Source organism: Amia ocellicauda, chromosome 20, assembly GCF_036373705.1.
Source record: "Amia ocellicauda isolate fAmiCal2 chromosome 20, fAmiCal2.hap1, whole genome shotgun sequence".
NCBI classification, from domain to species: Eukaryota; Metazoa; Chordata; class Actinopteri; order Amiiformes; family Amiidae; genus Amia; species Amia ocellicauda.
Window position 1 is genome coordinate 19,627,717 of NC_089869.1, and position 23,412 is coordinate 19,651,128.

Sequence of the window (23,412 nt, forward strand, 5' to 3'; positions counted from 1 at the left end):
TATAATGCATGAGCGGCTCGAAATAATGAGTGTCTTATACATTATTTGGACTCCATTATAACTTCATATTGCTTCACTACAGCATAAAAACCGACTTATTTCTTTGTCTAACCTCTTTCATTTTGTCGTTACGCCTACTCAACTCAATTATAACATTTTAGTCACATTCTCTGCCTGAGCAAAGCATGCTACATCTTGCCGGACTCCCCCCCAGCCCCCTCCCGCTTCCCTCATAAAATCCCCTTTAATCTATATATAATTAATGGCACTCTTATGTTTTGAATGTATACACACTGTTTTAAATGTCACATGACGCTATCATTGATTTCACGGTGAATAAAAACAACACTGGTGTGCCATATTTCCCCTTTCAGGATTTAATCAATTTCTTTGAAACACACTTATTTAATTGAGCACTCAGCACTCCGCGTGACTTCAGATCAAACATTGCATAAGGCATTAAAAATAGCTGGCATCAATGCGCCGCCCTGTCATTTATTAAACATGTTCCAACTTTCATATTGTAAAACACCATTGCAGTTCCTTTAAATGATGGGGGGGAAACAGCCCCCGGGCCACGGCTGGAGTGGCTACACTGTAATCAAATACTAGCTTAACACAAAGACTTTATTAAAACATTATATTTAATTCTCCTCCAGCCTGGGTAGTGTTTACCTCTGTCATTTAACTTTCTTCTCGACACTGATCGCGGTTGGCTTGTTCCTTGTTCTGTAGCTCAGTTTCTAGATGTTTGCATAATCTTGCTTGCCAAACCGTAAAATGCCAGAAGGCTTGGGAACAATAAACACGCATTTAGATAGCGTTATTATCGGCGCATTTTAATATCCATTGATCCCCTCTCTGCGTTCACAAGTTATTCACGGGCTGGGTGCGTTAATTGCGAAAAAAGCAAGCGGCGTGCTTTCAGGCTTATGCAATGAAGAACACGACAACAAATGCATATACATGTTTTAATCATGTGGAATCCGGCGACCCGTCATTCTAGAATGTAGAATGTAGATCGACAGGGTTGATTGGCAGCGTCCTCTGTATGTAATCCTATAGAGACATGTGTTGATCTATTACAGTGTTCATAAACATAATGGCAGCAAATCCAGCGATGTCTGTTGTTTCCATATCCCGTGACGCCTGCCTGTGTGTGTGTGTGTGTATTGCTGAGCCACCCCCCCCCCCCACACGAAACGATGTAGCTATTAATATATATAGCAATCGCTAAACAAACAAACACATACATCTATTATCGATCAACCGTAGACAAAATCAGCTTACTCTGATTTGGTAAACACTTAACACCCCCCCGGCTCGAAAATGCACGCATCCAAACTATTGCACAAAAGTCCAACTCTAATCTAATACAGTAAAAATTGGAAGAAGACAAGAGCGCCCCTGAATCTCTGCAGGAAATGTTCTTTCTATTATACATATACAGACGTCCTCGCCGCAGGTCCTGGAAGGGACATATCTCCACCAGCCCGGCATGAGCAGGGGTAAAGTTCCCCTTTCGCAGCAGATAATAATCACCGAGGCTCACGCTGCTTTACACTCACACACCTCTCCATCAAGAGCAAAAGCGCTTCAGTTGAGACATATTTGGATTTTTAAAAAGCAGCCATCGGTGGGAACACGGCCACCTCGCCGGCGCTGCCTCTGCTGTTTATAATTCACTCGGCGCGACTGTAGGGTCAGCGCACAAAAAAATGACGGTTTTGCCAAATTGACGCCCCCCGCAAATATTAGGACTGGTTTGCGTTCATTTTCAAGCCTCTCCCCCCGCCCGGGCCGCGTTTCATATTGGCCGTGGCGCCGACGCGGAGCCCCGATCTGCTCTCCCCTGCCAGGACCGTTAGCGATCCATTCAAGCCAACAAGTTTGGAGAGAATGTAGAGTTTAATCAATTCAGAGCGTCGAGATGGAGCCCAACTCACTCAAGGTATGATCAGCGACTCTGCTCAGGGCTCATTTTCCGATCATTTCAGCCCCGCAAATATACCCCCCTGTCCCGGGGATTGACGTGCGACTCATCCCCGCACGCCTGAGATGCAGATTGTAAACTTTTAATACAAAACTTTACGTGTAAAGGGATAATATGTGATTTGGAGAGCAAGAGAGGGAGGGAGAGAGAGAGAAATGGGTCAATATCATGTTCATTTTGAGATGTGTCATTTTTCCTTGAATGGGGCTGCGCTAATGTATCCACTTGCATGTGTTTGTGTTCCATGTATCTATTGATCAGCCCCGCGGGTTGCTTTTCGTGGTTGTTTGATGGGCGCTGCTTGTTTCCGCAGTGGGTCGGCTCACCTTGTGGTTTGCACGGACCTTACATCTTCTACAAGGCTTTTAAATTCAACCTTGAAGGCAGACCCCGGATCCTGTCCCTGGGCGACTTTTTCTTGGTGCGCTGCAAGCCGGAGGAGCCCATTTGCATAGCGGAGCTCCAGCTGTTGTGGGAAGAGAGGACGAGCAGGCAACTTTTATCCAGCTCCAAACTTTATTTTCTCCCTGAAGATACTCCCCAGGGACGGACTGTCAGTCACGGGGAGGTGAGTGCACGCTTTTCTGCTGCTAAAAGTTGGGTTCAAGCATTGGCACTAGCTAGATTGAACCCCCCCTACCCCCCCAGCTCGGGTGAATATGACCGATGTGTATCTGTTTTCTATGCGCAGTGACGCCAAGCCAGCATCTTCTCCTTCATTGATTTGGTTTAATTCACGTTTTCATAGACTGTGATCACATGCATTTCAGCCCGATTGTGTTTTTGCATGGGTGGGGGGGGTTGATCAGGACTGGAGGGGAGGGGGTTCAATTGATATTGCAAATGACACCTTTACCGAGCTGCCCCGGTTGTTGCGCTGCAAAGTTGTGGCACCGGGGTTGGTGTGTGTGTGTGTGTGTGTGTGTGTGTTTGCATACTTTAATATCTCTCTGGTGTGTAAAAATAGGGCGGAAATTACGAAATGGAGGCAAAAAGAGAGATCAAAAGCGATCGGGCTGCTGTAGTCGTGCTGAATAAGGTGATAAATGACACGTCGTGCAATAGAATAAATTCAAATCGCCGGCTCCTGTCTGCCAGGGCGTATTTTTACACAGACGTGTAGCTAACTAGCACAAACACGTCCGAGAGTGAGCACAACACTGGCTGCTAATCCATAAAATATGATGTGTCAGGTTTAATTCACAGCTCCGGCTGTGTTTGTGTGCCGTGCAATCATCAAGACAGAGATGACATATCGCCCCAGACAAGAGCTGGTGTAAGCGGACATTTTCTCTATAGGCGATCAACTGCTTTCAATTGATTAATAATAATAATAATAATAGCGAGCCGATCATAACGCAGCCAGATGCGATGCCTTAAAGGGACAGGGTGACATTTATGAAGGTTATTATGTCAAAGCGGTGCATTTTCGGTTTTGGATACTGCTGCTGTGCATGCTTATTTGGACTATAAAGGGGGAACTAAATGTTCATGTGTTGTGTGCATGAGTGGTTAACTCTTTAAGTGCCAGCTTGGGCAATGGATTTCTCTACAAAGCCTACATGGCGTTTTTTTTTTTTTTTTTTTACATTGATATTATTATTCATCCATATGGAGATTAGATAATAGCACAACTGTGGGTTACATATATTTTTAGGCTGAGCAGGTTTTATCTTGTACTGGCAGGGCAGACAGATTAAGCTGCCAGTTTTGTAGAGAAAAACTGCTCTTGTCTTCTGAACTTTTATTGTACTTTTTTTTTTCTTTTTCTGAGGAGTTAAGTATCACATTTCCTTTTCATAATATGCAACAGGTTTTCCATCAGGTAGGAATATCACATTATAAGTGCTTATGTGATGATTGATCTGTGGTTCATTCGAGTAAATACAATGTATCCAGTAAGGGGGGGGGCATTAAAGACCTGACCTCTCATTCTCTCAGATAATCTCTCAAACTTTTCATCTGTTGCCCTCAGGCCCCCCCCACACACACTCCTCCTCCCCCCACACCAGCATTGCGAATTATTTGCTTCTCAAATGTATTACGTTTACATGATTGGTGATGTGGAAAAGAGAGAGGATTGCTTATCCAAGGACAATGCTTAGCAATTATATATACTTAACCTAATTAAGGGGATGATAATTATTCCATGACTCTTTTTATTGATCAAGGTGGTGGGGAATTCTGGCAAAGAATCACATTAAGCTTGAGTCGCCTTACATAACTTATCACCAATTTTACATGGATACTTGTTTTTATGTGTTTGTTTGTTTGTTTGTGTGTTATAGCATGTGCTTCACATTTTGCGGCCCTGCAAATGTGTGGTCTTGATCTGAACTTGTTTTTTTTTTTAATGGTTCTGGAAAATTAGTGGCATATGGTAAATCTGAATAACCACGCGCAGGCCCAGTCGCAGTCCCTCACCTGTGGTAACTTGAAACCCCGAATGTGACTCCGGGCTTGTCGCAAGAGCACTCTGCAAATTGACAAATTGAATGACATTTGCATTAGGACTGAATAATCTAAGCCCTTCTCAACACGGTGAAAGACAATGACGTATGGGGAGGCCTGGCGTGGCAGTAGCATGAAGTTGACTTACCTAGCCCGCTGAATCTGTCTCGGATCAGATTAACCTGTGCGAGAGTCCACTTGCTGCCTACTGCAGTGTGGGGGCAATGTTCATTAGGAATAAAGATCAGTGACAGAAGAACGTTTTCTGAATTGTATTTTCTGACTCCTACTGCTTACGATAACATCTTGTCTTAGCTCTGGTCTTGAAGGACAAAGTTTTCTCTGTCATTTTTCTCTTATGTTAATTATTAGCTTACATTTTATACCTAGACATTCTTCGTCCTAGTATTCAAACAGAAATAAAAAATACAATCCTGTCATAAGGGAGTGTGTAAATCAGGGGAAACGTAACACGTCTTTAATTTGCTAATGTAATGCGCGCGCAATAAACAGTTATGATCACTGTGATAAAAGCAGGTAGTATGTTTCCAGATGCATTTTTTTTTTTTTTTTTTGTACACCCAGGTGATGTCATTTCCCCTCCGGCTTGACTTAGTCATTCATTAGCAGAATAGCAGCAACAGAAACAGCAACAAGTACTCAGTGATCTGGCTCTGGCAGGCAGCCTATAGAATCTAACACTTTGAGTTTGATCCTAGAGAGGGCAACATTACACTCTCATTAAGACATGTGCTGTTTTTACGTTGTTGGAGTGACTGTATCTTCTTTTTGAGGTCAGTGCCTGCCAAAACTCACAAGCATTAAACTACTTACCGCCTGACACAGAAAGCAAATAGACATATACCGTCTTCAAGTTGGCTGACTGCATCCACCTTCACTGTTACTAATATGGATTTATAGTACCAAACTAATACTATTACGTCTGTTGTTGTTGTTGTTGTAATAGTTGGCTAATGTTCTGAACTGATCTTATTGATTAAAAGCTTTACCGCCACAAATGTTTTTAATGGTCTGTAGTGTCTGAATTCAAGGTCAGCACAGAGAGGTTATCTTTAAGATAGGGGGTATTTATTTTATTCATTCTGCTCTAAAATAGGCATCTGTGTAAATAGCTGGAAATAGAAAACAGCTGCCATTAGCAATAATTAGCCAATTACATTTACCTTTCTTTCAAATAGCAAAAACTAAATCCTTTGACTTTTTTATATAACATCTCCAAGATAATTCAATTTATAAATGTCATGATACATTACTGGCATTTTATTTTGATTCAGAAATGACTAACTCTAACCTAAATATGATTAGCCATTTGGTGGATATCACAAGATGTACAAAAGCAAAGTATGTTAGTACTTTAATGATGGATACATTATATAATGAATTTGTGATGATTGGTTTCCATTAACCCTAGTGTATCCTTTATTGAGAGCCAAGAGAGAATGCACTAGGAAAAATAACCCTCATTTAATGTGCAAACCAAAACACTTAAAAGTGATTTGACAGATTATGTTTTCAATCTTGTTTAAGATAGTAATCCTTAAAATAGCTGGATGAAGAACAACACTTGAGCAGTGTCTAATTAGTTTTCTGTTCTCTATTATTTTGAATTACAAAACAGTATGGTTTGAGACTTGAACATTATTATTGCAGAAGAATTCAGTGGCATGGGTCCAGAGATCTGGGCTGTTTGGCAGACTTCCATGCTTGTGTTTTAAAGGTGCTTGGCATATATTTTTAGTTTAAATGAGATAACCTGTTTTTGTTTTTTTTAAAGGTAACATTATAAATGTAATACTCTCAGATCAAGCTGTTACAAACAACCTAAACATAGAGCGCAAGTGCCACATATTCCCGGACTTATCTATTACATATGGGCTATATACATCTCACCACATGACACATGTCTCGAACAATGGCAGGAATTCTAAGGGAAAACAAAACAAAACTGCTCCATGACTCCAGTAAAGCAGTGTGAAAATGGCCCCTAAGCAAATTTCCCTCTTGCAAGAGTGAATGTAAATTATTTACAGATTTTGGAATTTGCCCATATTATCATCACCACACACTTTCATAAGGCTGTTAAACACAATAAATAACAGAATACATATTATAGTTATTTCCTTGAGAATGAAGCAAGTTTCTGTTTTAAAGATACATTTATATAACTATATTAAGCAAAATCTTGGCTTGTGCTCCAAGGTTAAGGGCAATTAGCGTCACTAAAACAAGTGGAAACAAAACCGAAATGAAACATTATTGAGCTGAGAAATACAATGTTGCCTTATATTACGTTCTTTCTGTTTAAGAATATCATGAAGAGTGCCTTTATGTACAAACATATTTATTAGTTACATTTATAGCCATTGTATGTTTCTTCAATGCTAAAAGCAAGCAAACAAACAATTTTACGTCAATTTAGTAAGAGTTGACACGTTTTATGTTTCTAAGTCAATTAACTTAGCTATATGGTCAATTATAAGTTAAGAAAATTATTTATTTAAGTGTGCAACTTTATAAAAAGACTTCCTCTCTTTATGTCAGGCACATTTTTCATGTTACCAGGTCAATAATTCAATAGACATGCAAGCAGGTGTACAAATCTCTGCTGACCTAGGGAATTCTTGCAGTGACCTCTGGAAGCAATGAAGTGAAACATTCTCAGCATGACACAGTTTGTGGGATAGCTGCTTCACTGCAGAGCTTTAGTCAGCTAATACTTAAATTCCCCTTAATGTGTAATAATAAGTTGCAGAATGTTCCTTATAACCCAACTTATAACATTTAAACCTTCATGAATGGCTTCCATTGTCTCGGAAGCTTTTATGAACATCAACAACCCGTTGAACTGACAAGGAAAACACATTAGTGCTAACTGTGTTATAAAACAACAACCAAGACAAAAACAACATTACACATATTCAAATGATACAAGCATGTGGGGTGGGTTTTTAATAGCAGCACAGCACAGTTTACTGCATTGAAATTAGGATTAGCAGCTTTTGACCCACTTATACCAACATGAAAACAGAAGTCTGTGAATTCGATTCAGTGTTGCTTTGAGAGGATGCACTTACATTCACTTGTACATTTTGTTTTTAATGGTGCAAGCTCATGAAAGGGTGAAGGGGCATTCACCAGAATATCTTTCTACTAGCATTGTGGTTTCAGTGGAAAAGAAAAAAAGACTTGCTATAAACAAACGTGTATCTGTGATAAAAAGGATAACTGTTACAGATATGTCCTTTTAACTATGCATATATATCATTATGTAAACACTTATGAAATAACTCCCGTTCTATTCCAATAGTGGGAGTGCTTGTGGATTACAGCTATTTTCCCTAAAGGGCGGTTGCAGGGGTTTGGAGATCTCACTTAATGTTTGTAAATATGATCACCTTTCACTACTTTTCTTCTACCAAAAGGCAAGCAAATGGTTGGACTTTAGAGTCTTTAGTAGAGTTTTGATAACATTTCTCAATACATCAAAGGGGAATTGAAAATTGAAGTACAAAAGCATCTTAAATCTACATCACATATGTTTTGTGTATTAGATTTGCTGCTCTTGTAATTAGAAACACTGAGGGGAAAAAAATAAGGGTGGGGCATGGAACATTTTATTAACTCAGTCATTTCAAACACTGTTGTGAATACAAATGATCCAATCCAGTGATTTCACCTTTAAATGCAAATAATATATTTACAGCACACAATGCGATGTGTACAACGCTGCATTTTGTTAGCATAGGGATCATAAAACACATTTTCTTAATTATAAAATCATGTAACGCATAGTCAATTAATCTTATTGCCATTGTGCTAAAGCCTAAGAGTACTTTTTAATGAGGTAAAATCTTTACTAATGACTAGTAGCACAGTAGTTTTACAACTTTAATTGAGGTTAAGATTTCTGCTGTTGATGATTGCTAAACTGGAAACACACATTATTCAGACATTTCAAATGTAAAAAAAATAAAAATCATAGAGCACTTAAAATAATAAGTTTCAACATCTGTCATCTGTGGAATAGGTCTATTTAGTACCATGATAGCAGATTAAGTGTGAATGTAGTGCATGGTAAGTTTTACTGCATAGTATTTTCATTTTTTTAATATGACACAACAAATATAATAGGGATTATTAAGTGTTCTAAGCTGTACTATACAGAAATTGTGAGCCCGAGACCTGTAATTCTGGTCCTTTAGTTAAACCTTAAACTCTTACACAAACCTCCTTCAGAGTAATGTTAGTATAGGGGGTTATCCCCCATTGATGAAAAGCAAAGAAGGATTAGTATTCACATCAAAGCTGTTGATATGTATATCTGTCGCTCTTTTGACTACTGAAAATTGTATAGTTTGCCTTTAAACATCTGTTCTCCAGAAACATAAGCTTAGCAGGATTTTTTTGTGATTCTAATTTAGCTGACAACAGAGGTTTCTGATTATATCTGTGTTGTTTTGTAAGGAAGCTACTTCAATACTGAAAAAGAAGAGAGGAGAAAAGGATGTTTATGTTTGTGTCGAAAAGAATCTATGAACTATTTAGTAATCCTAAAGTTTTTTTTGTTTTTGAATATGAGACATTATTTATGATGCCATTGGGTGTATTAATTTTTTTCAATTATAATAAGTCATGTGTTCTTCTGAAGTAAGTTCAGGAACATTTGCATCATTCCTAGCCCATTAATCATCAAAATGAATCAACTAAAACCAGAATGCATGTGATTAAAAAGGAAACCAATGCAAGAGATGCTGTCAAACCCCAGTTAAATAAAACCACAGCACCTCCATACACACCTGGAACTAACATGTTTCATTCTGTCTGTTCCTCTTAGGATGAGATTATTGCTGTTTCAGAGAAAGTCATAGTGAAGTTGGACAATCTGGTGAAATGGGCCACTTTGGATTTCTCCGAGTGGACCTGTGGTCTCAAAGCGGTCCAGTTAAAGCCATCCACCCAGAAAGAGCTGGGGAAGAACGGACAGAGGGACGTCTTGCAGAAATACAGAGAGTCAACCCTCAACAGCGGCCTCAACTTCAAAGATGTATTGAAGGAGAAGGCGGAATTGGGTATTTATTTATTTATTCATCTATCTATCTTCTGTCTGTCTGTCTGTCTATCTATCTATTTGTGTGATCCTTGTCAGGCCTGCCAGTGTTTTGCCCTAGAGTTTGACTTTTAAATCAACTATAGGGCCGGATTAAATCAAAACTCTTACCCACCCACTAATAGAAAACTACAGAATTGTACTTAGTTGCGGCTTCATTTTTGACACTATGACACTTTCTTCTAATCTTAAATGTAACCGCTATGATGAACAGTTTGTAGTTTGCTATTAGCGGGTGGGTCAAAGTTTTGATTTAATCTCGCCCATAGTTGACTTGAAACACAGAAATCACTCATCTTTGGTGATTGCGTCTAAAGATGTTATTCCATCGCTTGCTTGAATTTAACTGCAACAAGAAAGCTATTGCAAAGAAATATTGTGTAACTACAGCACGCTTGGTATAGCAGGTGTAGATGCATAGAATTGCAAAACTGTATTGTGTTACCGTAGTTAATATTTAAATTTGTTACTCTCTCTTACAAATTACATTTTAGCATAGTGGTTTAGAGTTGGTAGAAAACAGAGAGGAATGGCGAAAAACCTATTTTAACTTTGATTGCTTATGTAGAAAGGCAAAATAAATGTCGCTGTGAAAGGTTATGGTTATATTTATTTTACTGCAGTTAAGGGTGTAGTTTAAAACTATATAACATGTATTTATACATCTCTTTAACATGCCACAGTTCTTGCAGAGTCCTTCATAGTTCATTATAAAAGCTGCAGTGTAAGTTTTATTGGCTTATAAATATGTCATTTTCTGGACTGCATTTCTGTACAGCAGATATCTGGTTGATGCCAAGAAAATGTTCCTCTACAGGTTGATGTTCAGAACCGTATAACTGTCATCCTGACATTATATCAGCGATGCACAATGAATTTTGTTTTTGGAGCAATGTACACAGTAAAAATGCAAGCGTTCGACTGGGCCCTTTCTTGAACACATATTTGCAATGCTGTGGGATTACGTTTTACACCACATTTAGTGTTTATCATTCGTCATTACCCAAACTATGATCTGTAAGGACAGAACATTATGAAAACATGTGATGTGTTAAGATTCTGAACACCGTGTTCCAATTTAAAGCACTTTGTTTAAGTTGAATGCACCAGAACACACAAACTGCTTTTGAATGCAGTCCAGTCTGAGCACCATAACATTTTATTGTCTTTATGGTTTTTGAATCGTGTGATGTTGGTATTTACAAGACATCTAGCCCTCTTCTATTAAAGAGTACATATGGGAAGACGCACACAAGCATTGCCTATCATATTACCCTCTGTGGATGTTTTTATAATGCTGTCATTGATTAGTCTTTTATTTTTCTTTCCCAGCCATAGCTATTTTGCATACTGCTTTGTTTGAGTTCATGGAACCAAATGTTATATTGCCCTTGAATCAGCTCTTTTATTAGATTCTTATATAGAGATTAGATTTAGAAATCAATAATGAATGTTTTGTCACTTACATAGAACTACAGCTGCATAAAGAATCAATAGCAGAAAAAAAGAGTGTGTTAATGGATTTATTTATTGTCAGACTTGTAACCTTATTATTTATGTATATAGGTTTTTGTAATGTTAATGAGTTGCTCTTTAATGACTATATCAGCCTGTTTGTGTTGTCAGGATACTAAATGCGGTTACTCAAAATGCCTCTGAATTCGCTTGGTAAGCTAAATATTCTGGCTGAGTACCAGAGGCCATCTCTAGCTTAAATTTGCACTTCTTTGTTATGCAGAGAAAGAAAGGGATAATTCAGCAGAGCATTATGCTTTCAATTGCAGAAAGCAGACTTTAAAAGCTGCGTTGCTGAATGAAATGAATCATTAATTGAACAGCTACATGAAATAACCACAGTAACTGTGTTCAGAGAGATGCCTCTTAGCATTGCAGTAAAAGCCAATTCATTATTAAGAGATGTATTAAATTATAATAATTACAAAGTTAAAAGCATACAAATAAACTAATTTGTCATTTAACTTGAATTTTATAACTTTATTTTAAATAATGGAGCATAATCATATAAAAACAACATCTTTTGAAAGTGAAATTGGCAAGTTTTAATATATAGAAGCCCCAACCCAATTTCTTTGGCTTGTGTTCCACTTTATCTGGTTAAATAGGTGCTTTAACAATTCCGTGGGGAAATCTGTTTAGTTGCATGAGAAAAATATCAGATCCCAGATGCTGATGTAAACAGAGTTCAATAATAATTGAGGCAGATTAGAAAAAAATAAAGGAAACGTTCACCTGATGAAATCCAGCATGTTTTAATAATGAAGGGAAACTGTTTTCAGTACATCATCATGTACAAATGCCATGGCCATATGCCAAGGAAAAGAGAAGTGGCGGTTAGCTTAGATGGCTATAAAACATGTTTTCTTCAATTTGTAAGAGCCTAGTGCGGAAGGCATTGTTTTTTTTTTTTTTAATATAAATACAATTTGTGACTCATTATTCGGCCTTAAAAATGTCAATCACACCCGTTGTCATGATCAGAGAGGGGTTGACCCTGAGCCTGTATCTAATCAAAGTTAATAGCCATAACTGTACAGCTTTTATGGTTTGATTCTTTTCTGAATCAGTCTTGTGTGTTTTTTTCCTTTCACTTCCTTGTGTTATATTGCTCTGGTGTTCTCATTCAGATAATATGTGCAGTAATTAGTGCAAGAATGGCCTATCTACCCCCTGTACCCAAGTGATTATTGCACTGAAGCATAGAAATGGTGTTATAATTTAAGCACATCTCAGGAGAGACGGCAGAGCTATAATGATTTTCACACACTAGACTTGGGTCATAATGGAGTGCAAGAGGTAATAATAATATTAAGGGTAACTTTACAGACAGATTTGAAGTTATGCCTTCCCGGCTAAGCACTTGAGCAGAATTTATATTTCTTTCAACACGCAAAACATACATTTGGAATAATTGAAATTAGGTTGGGAATGGCAGTCTATCTTAGGGTTGACTGCTTCTTGGGTCTTTAAAACGTTTGAATTTATGAATATCACAAAGACCTTTAAAATAAAAACATAGGAATCATTGGTTCACATAAATGCTCATATCCCGTGTATTCTGTTGTAAGTGTTCTGGGTCACATTTAATTGTTTTGCAATATAAGGCCAGTCTGTATATTATTTTTGGAAAAATACATTCTCCTTTTTTTTTAGTTTCATCAGATGGAAAATTACTTGAATTCAAAGAATGGAAGAAGTATATTTGAGTTCTGAATATTGGAACAGGAATACTAACTTAATCATCTGAATATGATCTACTTTGATAGGAACAAGGATATGAAACTCATGATTCATTCCTAAATGTAAAATGCCATCTCATTGAGTAGCCCTATTTTAGAGAGGTGATGACTAGGATTGCGCAAGGTTGTTTTTTTCTTGGCTGGAGAATGGTGATGTAATCAAAATTGGATTTTGGCATAAGAGAAAACATACATGCTCAATTGAAACACCAGCATCTCCACAACCGCCTGGAAACTAGAATGGTTAACAGTTTTATACTACAAGTACAGTTACTGTTCTGAACATAGAGGCATCCTCTTTACTAGAAGTCAGAAAAAGGAGATGAACAGCCATGGTTTGCATGCTTTAAAACCACATCGCAGGCCGTCTAGAATAGCATTGGCTTGATTATTTTGCTAATTGAAAGGTCTCTGAGGCACTACTGTTCACAGTGTATTAACATACTTGTGTGTTTGTTTAGTCATCCTGCGCAGTAACCATGAACAAGTGTCATTGTAGTAAACCAGAACGGGTAATTAAAGACGGGAACGGGGGAAAAACACAGGGACTCAGCAAGAAAAAGGAACAGAATCAATATAGAAAATACAGATGATGAATATTTTAGATGTACGAGCCTAGATGGGAAGGGAAACCTTTGAAGTCGTTAAGTGTTTACAAAACTGTGACGGAGAAAAAGGAAGTTTGCGGCCGCCACAATATATGCAAAATATGACAGCTTTAATAAACACAGTGCTTCTTTTAATTCGGTACATATGTTTCAATATGCGCCAAAGGGGGACAGAAATTCGGTGCTACTGAAGTGACAGTGTAAGGAAGGATATAAAATAGTGGACAGATTGAAGTGCAGTATTATGGCTAACTTGCTTGGTCAGGCGTGCACATCCCAGATTATAATGGACTCGAATCTTTTGCTTGAAAGAAACGGTTTCAAAACATGCTAACTCATCATACAATATCTGAGAGCATATATTGCCCATTCTGTTTCATGCCCATGGATTGATGTGATGTGTAGTGGGTGTCCTATTTGCTTGCAGCCAGTTTGTTGTCAAGCAGAAAAGAATGAACAGTGATTTATCTGTTAACTGCGTTTGGCGTGAAGCCCTTTTGGATTTCACTGTTCTAAAGGAACTGTGTTTGGCTCGCTCATTTACAGGCAATGTTCACTGACCCTTCTGTTTAAATGACATAATGCCTAAAATGCCATTGATATCAACGATTTAGAACAAAGATTAATGTGATTTTACTGATGTCTTGGCTTTTTTTTTCTTTTTTCCTCTGAATTGTGGCTTCTACTGAATGTATGTGCTGACACAGGCAAGTAGAGAAATGGAAAAGTAAAAACAGATGACATGTTCGCTGCTCACAGCCCAGGTAATTTATTCTGGTCTAAGTACAAATGATTTCATATTGCCGTGCCCTGATTGTGTGTAGGAAATTGTGTTCCGTTTAAAGGCAAACATAACAAAGGATATTCTTATGCAGATGCTATGAGTTTAAAAGAATATGCCTTAACCACAGCTCTGACACAAACGGTTATTCACTCCAATTTTCATTACTTGCAGATTGCGAAGTAGACCTTTTGCTGATGATCATTCCCCTGCCCAGTCAAATGATATAAACCATGTATTTCTGGAATGCACTTCCTTTAAACTAATTTGGAAGTCCAAACATTCTGAAGTAATTAAATTAATGTTTTATTTAACATTATATTCAGCTACATTCAGTTCAACAGAATTGAGTGGTTTAGTGTGCACTCTGAGCAATTTTTAGACTGCCTCTTTTATAGTCATCATGTCTTGATTATTTGCAGACCTGTTGGAAGTTTACATGAGCTTTTTTCTATTATAACACACTGATCTGCTCATATCATTAGTTCCCTTATGACTAAAGTCTGGATGGACGCCAAGAATTCAAAATCTGTAAGCAGTAAATTGTGTGCTGGAGTGGAATAAACTCTGTTAGTTGCTAAGAAAGTATGAGCAGATTTGAACACGGAGCAAAAAGAAGACGTATGTTTAATCATCTCTTGATTTGTAACATAAACTTTTTTCCCCCCTCTTGTTTTTGTTGCCGATTTACATTATGTTTCTGTAATTTCCAGCTGCTTGTGCTCTTTCGGTTCAATTTGCTGTGGGATAATAGCAATGCTAGTAGACTGTTAAACAATGAGCACGTCTCCAAGGGGTGACCTTTGAGGAAATGAATAGTTTTATTGTCTGTCCATTACTTGGCCTGAAACAACAGTGGAGTTATTAATTTGACTTTTTCCGTAACATGAAAGACCCCAAACAGCCAACAGCTGTGTGACAAAAGACTCACAGAAGTCGTAGTCAAATATTGTATAAACATTGTTGTTTATCTATTTTCTTTATATTCCAGAATGGCATTATGATTTCCTTTTACAAATTTAAACTAAATGTAATTCAGTGTGCTTTATGTAATACTCCCATCCCCCAAATCCCCCAGGCTGCGACACTACCATTATTAATTTTAACCTGAGGGGACATGCTGGGTTTGTGGAAATACAATGTGCCTTTTTGTGATTTCTGTAGCAAAGCTTCATTGACTCACAATGAGTAATGATCTGTTGTAAGTGTGAGCTAATCACTACAGATCAAGATGGGGGTTGGTGCAAATATCAGAAGCCTTTCTTAAATTTCAAACATGGAGGAATCAATAGACTGGCTAAATTTAGCATCTCCCCTATATGTAAGGGTAGAATGTGGAAAATGTCTATTTTGTTGACTTGGAAGAAAGTCAAAAATGTTTAATACCATACCAGCAGGTTTATTTTTTTTTGTAATGGTGCCATACATACAATAATTATATTTCAGTGAATGAATTCAGTTAATGATGAACTAATTCAGACCTAAATACATGCTCTCTTAAATACCGTTTGTCATTTTTAATTCCCTGGAAGATTAATTGTCCTTAAAGTCAACAGTAATAAATACACTGGCTTATCTTCAGGCTAGGCTTTAGTTACAAGTGAGTTGCATTTTCAGTTTGTAAAATAGATTGTTTACATGTTATCAATTTGATTTGTGCAGTTCAATTGCAGATAACTGAAATATGCTGCTAGGGATGAGTATCTGAGACTGGACAAAGCACGGCACGAATGCTTGTAAAATTAATACATTCTGTAAAATCTGTGTGTTGTTGTTTTTTTGTTTTCTGACAGGTCCTGGAATTATAAATGATTTATTCTTTGGACAGTAATTGAAAAAGCCTGTCTAGCAATGACTGCAAATAAAGAAATCAACACAATAGTGCATTGATAATGTACTATCTTGTTATCCCAGCCGCCATCTAATCCGTCCTTTGTGTTCGACTCTAAATACTCTTTAATTGGTTTCATTGAGCATTGCCATTATTCTCTGTCATTCTTCCTGTTCTCAGGCAAATTGTAATCATTTTACCCACTCAGCGGCTGAGGAAAAAAAAAATGGGTGTAACTATTGTTCAGAATGTCTTGTTAGAATTTAATTTTCATTTTAGGAAATAGGCTTATGTTAAGTGCTTTGACGTAAGGGTTTGGATATTGTTGCAGTTGCCATCTTTCTGACACCTACATTGGCGGTTGATAAATATTTAAATTGCTTATTAAAACAAGAAACAATACATATTTTTATTGAGGTGAATGATAAGTTTGTATAATAGGCTGTTCAGACAGACTGTGCTTTTTCTACTCAACAAATTCTGTTCTTGACTTTATGAACAGTACAAACTGGGGGTGCTTCTGTGAGGAACGGAGGGGGGGAAAACTCTGCGTTGCACTTTTAATAATGTCAGGACAGATAAATACTGGTAATTTAATATGAGCAGTGAGACGACTAGAAACGTCAACACTGTAGCAATGAATGGGGGAACTTGCCAGAGTACAAACATGGAAAGGCCTTTACAATGAAGACATTTGATTTATGATACATTTTGTATTGTCACAATATGTCAAATAAACAATAGCAGGGCTGTATTTATCTGGTCAGTAACTGATTAGTTGGTACTTTGTGTTTAAAATAGCTTGTAGTTAGTCTCTGATATGTTTTCAACTTTCTGTGATTAATAGAATGATCTAAAAAAACAACAACAACATGAATACTGCTTTTGTATTTAAACAAGAAAATTTGACCATTGTTTTAAGCTGAGCCACCAATCTGGTGATTTGAGATGTTGAAGGTATAATTACAGGCATATACAATGGAAGGCATTGACAGAGCACTTTATTCGTCTTTCTTATTTTATATTGGAAATTGGGCTGACTCTGGAGGCTTTTTGTTTCTTAATAACAAATATATATATATATATATATATATATATATATATATATGGTATTCTTTCTTTTATAGCAGGCTATGACTATTAAATTAGGTCCTCAGTAATTTCAAATAATTTGTCATTGTTTTTTGCTTGTTGTTGTTATTGTTGTTTTTAACACACAGACAAGGATGTTTAATCAAAAGTCAAATATAATTCCCTTGACCCACTTCTATAGCTTCCAGAATGACACTTTATTTTGTAGTATGCTTAACTGTAAAGTGCATTTTGCTTCTCATTCGATTTTTCTTGCAGATTTTTGTTTTTTCTCCAGCATTAAACATTCTGTGATCAAAATGACCCAGATAGGATTCTGTTTCATAAGACTTCATGACACATTGATGATAACAATATATATCTTTGAGTCTGACAAGATTTAATTTTTGGAATGACATATATCTTAGTTACAGAAATGTGTTTATTTGGAGGAGAGGTGGATCAGGAACCCACTTATGAGTGTCCAAATGCTCCCCACCTGGCTTTCATGTCTGAGGCACCTTCACAAAAACACATATCCTCCTGTGTGTAACCGCTGTCGAGCTGCATTTGAATTGGTTTTAATAGACAAACAATACTATCGGTGTCAGTCTAGGGGATTACACAAAGGAATGATATTAAGCTGTGCTTTGTATAGAGATCTTAGGTCAGCGTTTCTCTTCTGACTCTTGATAAATACCTTTTTTCTATTTTTGCTCACTGTTAGATTAGTTTAAAATAATAATATGTTTTCTGGTGCAGGCATTTACTCGCTCGTTTGGATGGAACAAAAATGCTTGATTGTATTTTAAGTAAAATATGCTTCGTCTAGCACAGCCTAATATATTGGTTCTGTTTTTAACAGCAATCTCTTTGTCAGGCGAATGAACAATTTGGCATGAGGAATTTTGTATAATTCTGTCATGTATTACAGAAGCTATTAAATGCAAACTTTGCAATCTACCAATCAATAACACAGACAGTTAAAACTGGAACGGCGCCAGCTATATAGAAATCAGCGCAGTGCTTTTGCTGGTTGCTAGGGAGCAGCTCTGAAAGCACAGAGCTTAGAGAAAGGAATGTCTAATGTAATAAAATAACACTAGGTAGCATAAATCATCAAGAAAGTGTTTTACATTGACATTTGGGTATATTTTGGAATATGTGGTTTAAGTCAATTTGGATTTTAACAAATAAAGACCCAAGTTATCGTGGCTTTGGGAGAAATACAGAGTGCACTCAGCAATGACTGTTTTCAGTAATTTGGAATACATTAAGCTTAAAGCTTCACATATTACTTTTGGCATCTAAAACACAATCACACAAATGTGATTAAGGTAAATAGCGGGCAAAATGTGGTACAGTTTACAGTTTAGGTAATTATCTGCAGGAACAAACTTGTACAGTATTTTTCCAGGCACATATTTTCAACAAAGTTTCCTTCAGGTTTTTGTAACCTCTGTGAAAATGCGATCCTCTTTGATGACTCTTATACACGCTGTGAAGGAAAAGCTGGTTAGACTCCTAATGGATCTTAATGAACAATTCTGAATTGAAGAGAAAAGTTCTTGTACTCTTGATATAGGGCTTGTGCGAGTCCCAGATACAGAAGGAGAAAGTATTTAAGTAGTGTTGGGAGCTTATTAAATTAATTTAAATATGAAAAGGGTTTATATCTTGTAGCAACGTGAAACTGTTACTGAAGATTGTACATCTTTACATTCTTTCCACATATTTTACTGGCAGCTCCTATTTTTAAAATAAAGACTAACAGCTTGAAGAGCTGCTTGCATGCTGCTAACTGTGTCATGTCTTTTGTTAAAAACTGTGGATGTTGCAGAAAAAAGCTCGATGCAGAGTTGTGTTATACATATGAAAGGGGTCTGGTTAAATGAAAACAGTGCAACCCTGAAATCAATACTAGTAGAACAGCAAATAGTGCCGTACCCTGAATACAAAACAGACTATTTCTGGTTAATTTTTTTCGCTGTATATTTTCTTTGTTTCATTTTCCATACTCTTGCGGTTGGTAACTAAGGTTCTTCTCTGATTTCTTATATGCATATACAAGATGGAAACAATCAATAATATTAATATATGAAATGGCAAGAAATACAATGTTTTTGTTGAATGAATGAGGTTAATTATGTTATTCAAAAAGGGGTTTTGTCGCTGTTGTTGAATAGTCACCTTTGTCTGCAGCTCTTTAAAATGAAAATAGTTTATAACAGACACCAGATAAAAGGCAGTTGTTATCATAATTGAATTTCACCTGTGTAAGATACAAGTTAAAATGGCTTAATTTAATTATCTAGTGCTTTAATTAAGGTAATTAGGTGAAGAAAAACAAACTACATGGGCAGTATCTTCTTAGCATCAGCATTACTACTTAGCTTTGTAACAGCAAGAAAAACAAGTCACAGTGTGCAATTTGTTTGTATTTCAAGTTTTTTTTATCCCACTAGCTAAAATAAACAGCTACTTACCAAGAATGAGGGAAGAGGTGGTTATTTAATATTGTTTTTAGATACTTAGCATAGTAACTTGAAAAAATAAAAAGTGTGCAACATGTCTTATTCTGGGTGTGGCTGAGAAGGAATCTTTATTTCAGGAGCAGTGTTTGTCTTTCAGGGAACAAATGTGTGATTTAGTGAGTATTTGAGGTTTATGCTAAGTCTACAGCAGCAGAGCAGCGACACATTGCAAAATGTTTGCACAAGAATCCAATCACTCAGCTCTGCTGTCCAGAAATATTTCAGGGCTGTTTTGGAACAATTTCTTTTGACTTTATCTCTTAAGATACTGACCAATTTCCTGTTAGTGTGATGGTTATTTTGCTGGAGAGCATTCAAATCTGAATGATACTTATTTAAGAATCTTTGACTTACTCAATTATTTATAAGTACATACAATACATTTCTGAAAGCATATGTATAGGAGCTTGTAAAGATTGTAAATATTGATCTGGTTATCTGGTGAAACTGTAGCTTTGTGGTTGAGAAATGTACAAAGTAGAGTCCACAAAACATTCATATTATCACTTTTATATGTGTAACATTAGACTAAATATTAGGATATGTGGAATAGTTTTCTTTTTAATCACATAAAGCATAACATTTAGCAGAGGACAGGAAAGTGTGCAGATTGTCTATTTTCATACCCATCCAAAGCAGACAGTCTGTGGTCACAGTTCTGTGAACTAATGATTTTCTCATTAAAATATTAACCATAAATATATTTGGACAAGATGTCTAGGCAAAGGATATTAATGTATTATTATAGTCTAAGTTTGCATAGTAAAATATTTTCCTTAGGTTTCCTTTTAACATGTAGACAGTATGTGTATATATATGTATATGTATATGTATATGTATATATATATATATATATATATATATATATATATATATATATATATATATATGTATGTGTATGTATGTATATATGTGTATATATATAATGTATATATATATATATATATATGTATATATGTATGTGTATGTATGTATATATATATATATATGTATGTGTATATATATATATATCTATATATATATAATGTATGTATGTATATATATCTATATATATATATATATAATGTATGTATGTATATATATATATGTATGTATGTGTATATATATCAATTCATCTAAATTTGTGCATATGTATATAACATATATTTTTTAAATTGGATCATTTAAGCAAGCTGAAAGCCATTATGTAAATATTCCCACAGTTGGCTAGACATTCTGCTTGACTACGTGAGCGCTGCGCTGGAGAACATTGACAAAGTTAAGAATCTGAGTCCAGTCTCACTGATCTGATAAGACATGTGAAGCTTAGTCAAGCAGATTTTAGGGTTGATTTTGCAACCAATCGGTGCTTACCTGGGTTCCTCACAAAGGCTTCTTGTCAAGAGTATTAAAAGAAAATTGCATAATGTGATTTTCCTTGCTCTCTAATGATAGTGCAGCCCTAACCAATTAAATTGCTTATATAAAGATAAGAATCCCTTTATTTAAAAGGGTTGATTTTAGGAACAAAAAGGTCTGTGGTTACTGCCTTCTCTGGGCTCATCTTTGCCTACAGGACAACTAATCAGCCAAATATAAGGAAATACATTTATGATTTGCAGTGCTATGCTGCTAGGGGGGAAAAAACTGGACAATTTAAAACAAAGGTTAACTATGTTAATTGCATGTGAAGGCAGAAATGATCTTGTCGTCAGGGGTTTTCGTAGTGAAGAGTTTACATTTCATTGAAGTATTAGTCAATGGAACATCGAACATATTCAAAAGAAATGGTCCCTGTTTTACCCCAGGGTATACAATGTGGAAACCACAATGCGTTGAGGAATCTCAAATGAATGGGTATATTCTCTGGCTTGTAAACAGAACACTTAATCAATGCCATTACAGAACAGCAACCATGTCTTCCACTCTCTTTTCCCTTGAACACTCATCATTCCTGGGAAAATTCGAGGACACACACACATATACACACACACACACACACACACATATATATAAATATACTTGCTGTCTGCAATTGGAAAAAAATACATCTGCTGCATTTGATTCATATATTTTACAGGAAGATTTGGAGGTACAGAGAACAGTGCAGTCGTTGTCAACAACACAATGATGTATAATGAAACATAATTCTTGCTTTTGCTATTCTATCCCACTAATGGAAAACTAGGAAGTTGAACACCGTTTGGTCATTAGCTAAGAATTTGTTAAGAATGCAATACCCGGCCACAGATCCAAGTTTTGAAAAGACTATCACAGTCTCATAACATTGACAGTGAATGAATGGGGAGCTTAGAATTCCTTTGCCAAGGCAAAAGAACCAGTGTTTTCCTGCTGTGCAGTTTTCAGATCTTCAAGGGGGTGCTGATGTATGGCTCTTAGGGGGATACAATACATGCATAAAAGACCAATAAAAGGATAACCACAATAAACAAAAAAAATCATCTTTGCTTTATTCCTCCATCAGATTCAAATTGGAAGTCTTGAAATCCATTTAAATGCATTGTTGTGACAGTCATGCACCATAATGCATAATTGCCTGTGTTATGTAACTGAGCGATTTTGTTTTCTCTTCTTGGAAAGATTTGATGAAGATAATTCAATGGTGTGTATAAAAATATAAAAAACATGACTTCTGCTCTGCTAAATATATATCTTATGATATTGCGGAAAACCACTAACGACCAGTATCCTCTCACTAATGTTCCCAAACATTAAGTATCCTTTTCTCATGAAATTCTAAGTATCCAGCAATGGGAATTTCGCAGATTATTATTTGTTGGATTGTCTCTCTCTCTGTGGAATGCAGTTTGCAATGTAGAGTATTGGCCGAAGTTTTACGAGGGGGATAAGGTTTGACTGTGGACAACAGATGTAAACTTGTTCTGGCTGTATCTGGTGGATTATTTTATGATTCCTTGGCTCCGGTTTTATGCGCGCGAGTGGCCAAAAAAGTGGAGAATGTCATTAAAATCTGAAAGCCCTTACACTGCAGTGTATGGAAATATGAAACCACTTGGTTGCGATACTGTATCTACTTGATGTATATTAACCGAGTGAGTTTTATGTTACTGTTTAATGATGATTCCGTATAAAGCAGGAGGATCTCAATGACTTCACAGCGTATGCCGTTCGACAGCAAATGCCCGTGTCTGTCGCTCCTGTTTGACTATTGAACAACGTGGCCTGTTTCCTGGAAGGTCTTGGACAGACAAACAGGGCACAACGGAGACCTAATTCGAGCAGCTAATTTGTCAGCCAATAAGAACGTGTTACCAAATATCCTAAAAACCTCCACCTGCCACGGGATACACTTGGTCTATTACGCTGATTAGGATGACTCTTTCTGCCTTTCGCCTGGGTTGTTATTCAAGTTTATGTATTGAGATTGGCAGCACACCATTCACTAGTGCCCAGGGGCCAACTTCACAAAAGCCTTCAGGGTGGCAGCCTGCTACAGCCAGTTTAATAGTATTGAAGAAAATCAAACAAGAGGAAAGGTAATACCACACTTCCATCTGTCAACCACTTGAATAGCCAAGCTGATTTCTGAAATAAAAACAAAAACATACACCAGTGGGTCTTGAAATATTGTTGGTGAAATGAAGCCAGTGTTGATATTCCTGCAGGCTCGAGTCCTGCAAGGGCTGCTCTTACACTCTATGGTGAAAGCCAGCGCTGAAGAAAATACTGCCAGGTGAGAAGTGTGCGTTGTGGGCCTCTTTAGCTCATTTAAAGCTCGTCCCACAGCAGCTTGTTGA

General features: G+C 36.7%; 1 protein-coding gene across 1 annotated transcript in view; it reads left to right on the top strand.

Moving 5' to 3' along the window:
• Positions 1-1,654: 1,654 nt before the first annotated feature.
• arid5b (AT-rich interaction domain 5B) overlaps positions 1,655-23,412 on the top strand; it is a 65,494-nt gene continuing 43,736 nt past the window's right edge. The window contains exons 1-3 of the mRNA XM_066692825.1: positions 1,655-1,951; positions 2,307-2,561; positions 9,300-9,534. Of these exons, the coding sequence (XP_066548922.1) occupies positions 1,931-1,951; positions 2,307-2,561; positions 9,300-9,534 (511 nt within the window). The 5' untranslated portion in view covers positions 1,655-1,930. The remainder of the gene's footprint in view (positions 1,952-2,306; positions 2,562-9,299; positions 9,535-23,412) is intronic.